At 35.3% G+C, this 11,952-nt stretch overlaps 1 protein-coding gene across 1 annotated transcript in view; it reads left to right on the top strand.

Moving 5' to 3' along the window:
• LOC135219761 (two pore channel protein 1-like) overlaps positions 1-11,952 on the top strand; it is a gene marked incomplete in the record, with an annotated part of 767,111 nt that overhangs the window by 611,142 nt on the left and 144,017 nt on the right. Inside the window, 1 exon segment of the mRNA XM_064256806.1 lies at positions 618-766. Within this exon segment, the coding sequence (XP_064112876.1) occupies positions 618-766 (149 nt within the window).

Here is an 11,952-nt window from a genome sequence, read left to right as displayed (position 1 = left end):
AGCGACACGAATGAGCCCAGAAAAGGGATTTTGACATAAGGAAAAATCATTTCTGGCGATTGGTTCGTGTCGCCCAGCAAATCCCACCCTACCAATCCCTGCGCTCAAGATTGTCTGCTAACATCGGGATGGCCACCAGAGGCGCAGCAGTCGGTAGCGTGGGGTGGAGTAGTAGTAGTTGCTGCCCACTCTGTGGGTCGGCTCCCCTCTTGTGGGGGTTTTGTCGTAGGAGATTTCTATTGGTAAGAGGTTCGTGGTAGTGGTCTCACTCGCCCTAGTGTTCATACCGACGCCCTCTTGGAGGGTGAGCGAGTCAGTTATACTGACCTTTTCTTTATTTTATTTATTCTCTGGTATTTGTTAGTGCATTTACCTTAGAAATAATGGATTAAAGGGATATTTCGCTGGGCGACACGAACCAATCGCCCAGAAATAGATTTTTCCTTACGTCAAAATCCCTTTTCTGTAGGGTTTGTTATTTGATAATTTAAGGTATTCAAGAGAAAATTTCATGTAAATATATCATAACATTGTTTTATAAATATTACACTATTTATTATTGTAAATCTTGTACTTGCCTTTGTTTTAAACCAGTCTTGTCTTTTATCTTTTCTCAGGAACACAACAGTGGAGCAGTTTTACAAAGATGACAATACAACAATTTATATCAACTATTATTTCCTGAACAACTTTGATAACCTTTTTATAGCAGGAGTGACTCTCTTTGAACTTACAGTCGTCAATAATTGGTTCATTATCATGGAAGGTAAATATATATGTACTGAATTCTATTGAGCTGTCATAGTGAGTGAAATATGTTTAAATATCCATATTTTTTCTATTGTTATTTTCCCTCAGGTTGTAAGAATTTTGACATCTTTTGCTATACAGTCAGCCCTCAGTATGTGCGGGGGATAGGGACCACAACCACCTGTGAATAAAATTCACGAATATGTAATTGACACACCCCTCTACAAATGCTTATACTAACTGCCTATTTTAATGCCTCATACACCATAGATCCCCATTTGAATTTTAGCCTAGCCTAACCTTTTTTTTACACAAATGTATAACCTACCCACCTGTACACGTTCTCCAACTCCAGTATACTCCAGAAATCACCTTAGATCAACAGCACAACAAGACTTACGACCCAAAAACTCCTACCAGACAGAGAGCTCTCTCCTGCCAACCAAACAGCACGCACATGTTTCCTTCTACCCCGTGTTATTGTTTACATCTTGTCTATGACATCACAACACAACTTAAATACCTCAACAGACACCTACTAAAATAAACCATATGCTGTCCTGTATATAGGACACCCACCATTTTTCAACAATGCATGAAATACCAATAACAATTATACAATATATAATCACACTTATCTCTTTCTCCCTCCCCTCTGACTGTTTCCTAACCCTCTTAACCCTCTTACGCCGATTGGACGTATTATACGTCAAGATAAATTGTCTGTCGGGTGCCAATTGGACGTATCGTATGTCGACATAGAAAAGTTTTTTTTTAAATTCGCGGAAAAATACTTATAGGGCCTACCAGCCGAAAACTTTTGAATCACGCGCCTTGGGGGATGCTGGGAGCTCACAGATCAAGGCGTTGTTTTGTTTACAATCGTTACGCAGGCGCGCAAGCGTGAATTTCTTTCTTATCGCACTAAAAAGTATCAGTGACACATCTCAGAAATTATTTCGTCACTTTGACATAATTGTTGCACCATTTTAAATTAGCCATTGCATGAAGTATTATATATGAAAATGTGCGCAGTTTCATGTAGAATACAAAAAAGATACTCATGATTGTAGCTTTTATCAGTTTTGAAATATTTTCTTATAAATAATGATAAGTGCCAAAATTTCAACCCTCGGTCAACTTTGACTCTACCGAAATGGTCGAAAAAGCAATTGTAAGCTAAAACTCTTATATTCTATTAATATTCAATCATTTACCTTCATTTTGCAACAAATTGGACGTCTCTAGCACAATATTTAGATTATGGTGATTTATGAAAAAAAACTTTTTCCTTACGTGCGCAGTAACTCTCCGATAAATTTTTTTGTGCGATTGTCGTAATGTTTGCACATTTTAAATTAGCCGTTACATTAAAGTTTTATATATGGAAATGTTCGCAATTTCATGCAAATACATCTAAAAAACAACCCATTGGGTTGTAGCTTTTATCAGTTTGAAATATTTTCATATAAATAACGATTAGTGCCAAAATTTCAACCTTCGGTCAACTTTGACTCTACCGAAATGGTTAAAAAACGCAATTGTAAGCTAAACTCTCTATTCTTTCTTTAATATTCAATCATTTACCTGCATTTTGCAATGAATTGGAAGTCTCTAGCACAATATTTAGATTTATGGTGAATTTATGAAAAAAAACATTTTCCTTACGTCCACGCGGTAACTCTACCGAAAAAAATCAAATTTTTTCGTGCGATTCTCGTAGCACAATATTTAGATTTATGGTGAATTTATGAAAAAAAAACTTTTTCCTTACGTCGCGCAGTAACTCTCCGATAAATTTTTTTGTGCGATTGTCGTAATGTTTGCACCATTTTAAATTAGCCGTTACATAAAGTTTTATATATGGAAATGTTCGCAATTTCATGCAAAATACATCTAAAAACAAACCATGGTTGTAGCTTTTATCAGTTTTGAAATATTTTCATATAAATAACGATTAGTGCCAAAATTTCAACCTTCGGTCAACTTTGACTCTACCGAAATGGTTAAAAAACGCAATTGTAAGCTAAAACTCTTATATTCTAGTAATATTCAATCATTTACCTTCATTTTGCAATGAATTGGAAGTCTCTAGCACAATATTTAGATTTATGGTGAATTTATGAAAAAAAAACATTTTCCTTACGTCCACGCGGTAACTCTACCGAAAAAATCAAATTTTTTCGTGCGATTCTCGTAATGTTTGCACCATTTTAGATTAACCGTTACATAATGTTTTATATATGAAAATGTGTGCAATTTCATGTAGAATACAAAAAAAATAATTGAAGGTTGTAGCTTTTCTCATTTTGGAAATATTTGCATATAAATCACGATAAATAGAAAAAAAACCATGTTCGGTCAACTTTGACTCTACTGAAATAGTCAAAAAACGCAATTGTAAGCTAAAACTCTTACAGTCTAGTAATATTCAATCATTTATCTTCATTTTGAAACAAATTAGAAGTCTCTAGCATAATATTTAGATTTATGGTGAATTTTTAATTTTTAAAAAAAAAACTTTCCCTTCCCTCCACGCGCGGATTCTCCGCCACAAATCTCCGAAATGCGTATGTCGCATTCTCGTATTATTTGCTCTGTTTCATATCAGGCGTTTCATAGAGTTTTATATATGAAAATGTGTGCAATTTCATGTAGAATACAACAAAAAATAATTGAAGATTGTAGCTTTCCTCATTTTTGAAATATTTGCATATAAAAAAATATAAAATAAATTTGACATTCGGTCAAATTTAACTCCTCCGAAATGGTTGAAAACTGCAATTGTAAGCTAAAAGTCTTACAGTATAGTAATGTTCAATCATTTATCTTCATTTTGAAACAAATTGGAAGTCTCTAGAACAATATTTAGATTTATGGTGAATTTTTGAAAAAAAAAAAAATTTACGTCCGCGCGTTACGAATTCATGCATCATTTTGTGATAATATTTTCTCTGTGTTGCTTTGATCGTTTTACAATGTGTTATATACCAGATGATTGCAATTCAGTGTACAATACAATGAAAAAAAATTAACTCGTTAGCTTTAACCGTTTTGCTCACAGCACGATCTGAATACAATTATATGTGAAATTTGGTTTTTGTGCTATCATATATTGCATTATTTATATATGATAATGATATTTTTTTTCTTTTCTGATGGTTGCATACTAAACTTCAGGCAATGGCAAAAAAAGGAGCGAAAAATGATCTCTTAATCTTGAAAACTAAGTGCGCTGTGATTTTTTGAAAAAAATATTTTTTGCGCTTCCGCGCTCTCTCCGAGACCCCCCGGCATATGGGAGACAATTTTTATTATACCCCTTCGGCGTAAGAGGGTTAATCTCCTCATCCTCCAACTCTTTACCCTCTACATAATTTCTAATACTTTCCCCTGAAACTCCTGCTTTAGTTAATACATCAGCCACTTGGTCCTTTCCTTTTATCCATCTCACCTCCGTTATTTCCCCAAATTCTATGGTTTCCATTATTGGTGCAATATCTATCTTTAATCTCTTGCTACTTACATCAGTGCTCGATTTGATGGCAGTCATTAGTGTTTTACTATCAGTATTAACCAAAGCTTCTAAATTTCTCCCTCCTACTACCTCTTCCCACAAATGTTTGAAATATATCTATCCTTCTATAGCCTCCCCAACACTCAGGGCTTCGGCCTCAATGGTGGATTTTGCCACTCTTCTGGATTTCCTAGACTTCCACTATATGGGACTTCTCCTCTCCCCATCTGTCAAGGAAATAATATAACCCAGTTGAGTATGGACATCTTCTATGTTTCCAAATGAAGCGTCTGCATAGGCTTCCCAATTAATCTTTTCTTCTTCCATCTCACTTATTGTAACTTCGTCCATCACTCTTAGTTTTTCTCACAATTTTAATAAGCTTCTTCATATCCTGAGTCATTCCATCTTTAAATGCTTTACTTAATTCAATAACACCATATGATATTTCTGGCATGTTATGTGGTGATACCTAATTCAACTGCCCTACCACTGATCTATACTCGGTTAACTCCTTTTGTTTTAGCACTCTATTACCCATATATCTTCTAGCCTCTGGTTCTCTTATAGAATTTATATACTGCCACTGATTAAGGGAAAATCTATTCTCCTTCTGCTCTATTACTACTCTAAACCTTTTACTCTCTTGTTCTCCTAATTGCAATTTCCCTTTCAATTTCCCAATCGTTTCCTTTAAGAATCCTTCAGTTCGTCCATAGCAAAAATCATCTACGTGTGTACACAAAATGCCATTCAATTTACAGTGGTCCCCCCGTATTTGCGGGGGATGTGTACCAGACCCCCCCGTGAATAGTTAGAACCCGCGAATGTTTGGAACCCCTATGAAAATGCTAAAAACATCCTATTTTGTTAGTTAAAACTCAAGAAAAACCACTAAAAATTTTCATACTTGGTTTTTTTAATAGTTTTATCACAAAAAGTGCATTTTATGATGAAATTCATAAAAAAAACCCCAGGAAATTGTGGATATTTAACATAGAAAAATACTGCAAAAAAGAATGCGTGAATTTTCCTCGCATAATGCGGGGAAACGTTCCCCAGAGAAATCTGCGAATGTGTAAGTCCGCGAATCTGGAGAACGCGAATACGGGGGGTCCACTGTATTGTCCTTTTCCAAAAGAATATATTAGGTTCTAGTCTACTTCTCTCACCTTGAAAAGCTCCTTCACTACTTTCACCACTTCACAATGCCATGCTTTTGCTGCGTCCTTGAGCCCATCAACAGTTTTCTTCAACTTCCATAATCCCCTCCAACCATCTTCCCTAGGTGGCTTTGAATACACTTCTCTTTGTATCTCATCACCTTGTAAATATGCAGTTTTGACATCCAATGTATAACAATTCCAATTTTTCACCTTTATTATGGTTAGACAGAATTTTAAAATTTCAGCATTGCATGTGGAAGCATCCTTTTTTCACTCTGCCATCTCTTCTTCAAACCCTCTAGCTACCAATCTTGCTTTACATATCCTTTCCCCTCTGTTTATCTTTTCAGTTACTATCCATCTTGCAGATATAGCTTTTTGTCCAGCATCATTTACCTCCTCGTATACCTGGTTATCTGTCCAACTTTGAAGTTCTTTTTCTTAAGCTTCCATTATGCTTCTATTTTCAAATCCCAGCAACACCTCCTCTTCATCTTCAATTTTTTCTACCTGACTATAATCCCTCAAGTTAACCTACCCTTTGTCACCTGACTGTCAGTCTTGTACATTGTGCGAATCAGCCCATGCTTGGCTTGATCTTTTTCCTGCAAGACTTAATATAGTCCATTCTTCTACTTGTCCTGTATTGTTGTTTATAGCTCTAACTCTATTTCCCTTTTTGAATTTTGGTATCTTTTCCATTAACTCGACTTCTATTGACCCACTTTCCCCGGCATCTTCCACTGTTTCCTCTACCACATCTCTTTCTATAGCTTCTTCTGTGACTGCATTCCTTTTCCCACCTACTATTATCTCCTCTCCTTCTTGCCAGTCTACATTCCCTTCATTTGGGTCAGCTGATCTACCTTTCCCACCATGGGATTTATCTATTCTAGCAGATATCTCTTCTGTATCTGGTGATCGTCATTGTTTCCTAGTCACATGTATCCTAGCTACTTCTCTTAAGGGGGCCGGCCGGAACCCTTATATATGGTGGTATAGGGCGAAAAATGCAAAGTCATGAAAAAATTCACGGAGCTTCATATGGCAATTGATAATACGTATACGAAATTCCTCTTACTTTCGTAGTTACAGGGTAATTAGTTAACGTAATTCAATAAGCCTAAAACATTGATCCGCACAAGAAGATGCAATATTTCTTCTATTATTGTAAATTTTGATAATTATTGTCAAAGAAATTGGGAGAAATGGCATCTGTAGACATTCCCTGAGTCAAGAAGAGAGACTTCAGTCAGCTACCAACCAAGTCCAACCATCAGTGCGAGCACAAACTTCAAGTAGTCTACACGTTCGATTTCACCTCTGACATTCGCTTGCTTTTACGTATGTTCATGTATGTTTTGGCAAGAATTTCATCATGCCAATGAGGAAAAGACAAGGAAAACATCTCGCTAACATACAGACGAAGAAAAATTGCTCAAGTATTATTACAGAATATCATAATTTATGGCGTAGTTAGTGAAGAGAGAGGGGAGGGTTGCCTAGTAACGCCCCCTTCTTGCCTGACAGCACACGTCACACTGTGCCCAAGGCTACGATCTTTGAGCAAAGAGATCTTCATTCATGATAAATAACATAGTTTTGGTTTTTTAATACCCAAAATGGAATATGAAATTCATAATAATCACGATTTATAAAATTGTCTTTGTAAAAAGAGAGTACACCTTCGAGTTTCACCTCTGACATTCTCTTGCATTTACGTTTGTTTATCTTTGTTTCGGCAAGAATTTCATCATGCCAAAGAGGAAAATACAAGGAAAACATCTCGCTAACATACAGAAGATGAAAATTCGCTGAAATAAGCAGAGTTAGTGAGGGGAGTAGAGGGGAGAGAGAGAGTTGCGTAGGAAGGAGTGCCCCATCTTGCCTCAAGCAGTGCCCCAGGCTACGATATATGAGCAAAGGGATCATCATTTATGATTAAATTATGATAAATAAAATAGTTTTGGTTTATTAATACACAAAAAAGAAATATACATTCATAATAATCATTATTTATTAACATTGTCTTTATAGAAATACGAAGGAAAACTTTGAACGCCCATATCTCAAAACTATACTTATTGACCTTCAAAATCTATCTTCTCACTTAATTTTAAAGCTATAACATTGGAATTTGGTATATAACTCAGAAAGACATTATAGAACAATCAAATAGAGCCCTTTTTTTCAGTTTTTGTTTCGTCTTTTTTTTTATAAATTTTTTTCTCCTGATTTATAGGGTTTATTTTTTTACTGTATTGAAAAATTCATATCTAGCAAAAAAATGACTTTTAGACAAAAAACTCCCCTTTCAATTGGAGGTCTACATCAGGTCTATATATGGTAGTAATCCCAGGTCTTAATATTAAATATCAAGGGAGGAGATAGAATTTGAAAAATGGTTATTTTTGGGATAAATCGCCCTGGCATCACAAAACCGAAGGTCAGAGGCGAAAATCATATGCAGTTTGGAGATGTCCTAAGTCACCTTATTAAGTGGTATGAATATCAAAGTCCTGTCCTTGAAAAATGGCATTAGCCGCCGGCCCCCTTAAAGAATCCCCATGTTTGACTATTATTGTTTTCCCCAATACTCCCACTACCTGAGAAGGTCCTCTCCATTCATTTTCATTTTCCCTCTTATAGAATACCTCATCTCCTACCCCTGCTTCTTCAAATTTATGTTCTCTGATGTTTTTGTTTATAGCTATTCTTATTTTATTAAATGACTCATTTTATATAAACACTTCTCTGGCCTTGTGCATTGCATTCAGTGCGTCCCTTACCATGCCCTCTTCCATCTCTTTCTCTCTGCTTGCAGGACTTGAACTTTCTTCTCCAATTAGGTTAACCCTTTAACGCTGATTGGAAGTATTAAACGTCAATATGAATTGTCTGTTGGGTGCCGATTGGACGTATGGTACGTCGATATAAAAAAGTTATTTTTAAAAATTTGCGGAAAAATAGTTATAGGCCTACTAGGCGAAAACTTTTGAATCACGCGCCTTGAGGGATGCTGGGAGCTCACAGATCAAGGCGTTGTTTTGTTTACTATCGTTACGCAGGTGCGTAAGCGCAAATTTCTTTCTTATTGCACTAAAAAGTATCAGCGACACATCTCAGAAATTATTTTGTCACTTTGACATAATTTTTGCACCATTTTAAATTAGCCGTTACATGGAGTATTATATATGAAAATGTGCACAATTTCACGTAGAATACAACCAAAAACAACTCATTGTTGTAGCTTTTATCAGTTTTGAAATATTTTCATATAAATAACGATAAGTGCCAAAGTTTCAACCTTCGGTCAAATTTGACTCTACCGAAATGGTACAAAAATGCAATTGTAAGCTAAAACTCTTATATTCTATCAATATTCAATCATTTACCTTCATTTTGCAACAAATTGGAAGTCTAGCACAATATTTCGATTTATGGTGAATTTATGAAATAAACTTTTTCCTAACGTCCGCGTGGTAACTCTTCCGATAAAATCATAAATTTTTTTGTGCGATTGTCGTAATGTTTGCACCATTTTAAATTAGCCGTTACATAAAGTTTTATATGTGGAAATGTGTGCAATTTCATGTAAAATACAACTAAAAACAACCCATGGTTGTAGCTTTTATCAGTTTTGAAATATTTTCATATAAATAACGATTAGTGCCAAATATCAACCTTCCTTGGTCAACTTTGACTCTATCAAATTGGTAAAAAAAAACACAATTTTAAGCTTAAAACCTTATATTCTAGTAATATTAATTCATTTACCTTTATTTTGCAACAAATTGGAAGTCTCTAGCACAATATTTCGTGCGATTGTCGTAATGTTTGCACCATTTTAAATTAGCCGTTACATAAAGTTTTATATATGAAAATGTGTGCAATTTCATGTAGAATACAACTAAAAGCAACCCATGGTTGTAGCTTTTCTCATTTTGGAAATTTTTTTATTTTTTCATATAAATAACGATAAGTGCCAAAATTTCAACCTTCGGTCAAATTTGACTCGACTGAAAATGGTCGAAAAACGCATTGTAAGCTAAAACTGTTACATTCTAGTAATATTCAATCCTTTACCTTTATTTCTCAACAAATTGGAAGTCTCTAACACAATATTTCAATTTATGGTGAATTTATGAAATAAACTTTTTCCTTACGTCCGCGCGGTAACTCTCCCAAAAAATCAGACATTTTTTTGTGCAATTGTCGTAATTTTTGCACCATTTTAAATTAGCCATTACATAAAGTTTTATATATGAAAATGTGCGCAATTTCATGTAGAATACAACTAAAAACAACCTATGGTTGTATCTTTTATCAGTTTTGAAATATTTTCATATAAATAACAATAGATAGAAAAAATTCGTCCTTCGGTCAACTTTAATTCGACCAAAATGGTCGAAAACTGCAATTGTAAGCTACAACACTTACAGTCTAGTAATATTCAATCAATTACCTTCATTTTGCAACAAACAGGAAGTCTCTAGCACAATATTTTGATTTATGGTGAATTTTTGAAAACCGCTTTTTTTTTTTTTTTTATGTCCGCTCGTTATGAATTCATGCATCATTTTGTGATAATATTTCTCTGTGTTACCTTGATCGTTTTACAATGTGTTATATACAAACTGATTGCAATTTAAGTGTACAATACAACGAAAAAAAATTAACTCGTTAGCTTAAACTGTTTTGCTCACAGCGTGATTTGAATACAATTATATATGAAATTTTGCTTTCGCATTATATATCCCATTATTTATATAAGATAATGACATTTTTTTTCATTTCTGATGGTTGCATACTAAACTTCACACAATGAAAAAAAGGAGCCAAAAATGAACTCTTAATCTTGAAAAGTAAGCGTACTGTGATTTTTTGGAAAAAACATTTTTTCCGCTTCGTCGCTCACTTGCGAACGCCGCCGGCATACGGAAGACGATTTTTATTATACCCCTTCGGTGTTAAAGGGTTAAGCAGTGAAGGGATTTTTCCTAATAATAATTGGTTAGGAGAGAAACCTCCATTATATTCATTAAGCAGTTCCTAGCACTCACTACCCATTTCAATGCTATGGACCAACCTACTTCCTCCTCCTCCATCATCTTTCTTATACTTCCCTTGATCATGCCTATGGTCTTTTCACATAATCCGTTGCTCCACGGAGATTCCGATGCTGTGGCTAATACTTTAATATTCCATCTTTCTGCCATCCTCCTTACTTTTTCATTTTGAAATTCTCCCCCATTGTCTGACAATATTTTGGAGGGCGCTCCAAATATAGCAAACCAGCACTCAAAAAGTGTCTTTATTATAGTTTCTGGATTCTTATCGTTTATCCAACAGGCCTGACAATACCTCATTGCCATATCCACTATTACCAAGAACTTTCTCTCATCTATCTCTGCCACATGTGTCGCTACAACTTCATTAAACGTTTTAGTCCAAGAAAAGCTTACTACTGATTTGGCAGGATTTCTTTTGTATCTTTTTACAAACCTCACAATTTTCAATCAGTTCCGTTAGTAACTTTCTTATTTCCTCTCTTTCTTTTTGATTAAAACCATTACTCCATTGTGCTTCCTCTGCTAGCTTCCATATTTTATCTCCACTTCCGTGACCAAACTGTAAATGTAGTTTCTTCAATGTGTTCTTAATTTTCCTCAGATTCTTTCCCCTCCAACCCTCCAGTAATAATTCTTCTACCTTCCTTCTCCTTATAGTACTCTTAAATGACCCTGTTCATCTTCCCTTAATCCTACTTTCATTTCCCCCTCCCCTAATACTTCTTATTACGACAATTTTCTTTCAAAATTTTAGGGGTCATACCCCATTTTGCTCATGTTTGCTTACCTATCAGCCAAGGGTATATCACCTTGCAGAATTTCTGTCTTCAAATAAAACTTCTTGTTTTTAGTATCACAGGTATGTATATTAGTCCTTTCAACTTATAAGATGTCTTACCAAAATTAAACACTTTATTAGACTCTGTCCTAGTGTCCCTCATTCTCCTCAACTCTTCCTGACTCAAATCCATGACAATGCGTGCTAGTCACAATTCCCCGCAAACTGTCGAATTACACCGTGTCCAAAATTGGCATTCAACCACCTCCTACGACTCTTCCACTATTTTATTAACTTCTCCTACATAAACCTCTTCTTCTGTCCCAGTTTCTGTTTTCAGCTTATTTTGTTCATAGTTTTGTTTCAGTTTTCTTCCTATTATGAAAATTCTGAGGACTATCCCTAACCCAATGCCATTCCGAGCTGCATATTGCACATACTGTTACCTTCCCTTCTTTGTTTATAGGATTTCTTCCACCCCTACCTCGGTTCCATCTTCCCCGATATCCCTGGTTTTCCCTCCCACTCCCAGAACTGGCATTGCCTTCTGACGACCCCCACCATTCCCGTTCCTCTTTAGTCCCTAATCCCTCAAATAGTCTTTTCATTGTTTGTGACACTGTTTCACACTCTAACTTTTCTTACCCACCAGCCGATAATACCATTTGT

Source organism: Macrobrachium nipponense, chromosome 1 (assembly GCF_015104395.2).
Source record: "Macrobrachium nipponense isolate FS-2020 chromosome 1, ASM1510439v2, whole genome shotgun sequence".
In the NCBI taxonomy this organism is placed as follows: domain Eukaryota; kingdom Metazoa; phylum Arthropoda; class Malacostraca; order Decapoda; family Palaemonidae; genus Macrobrachium; species Macrobrachium nipponense.
Note: the sequence above shows the minus strand (reverse complement) of the source record. Positions and strands in the feature narration are given on the sequence as shown.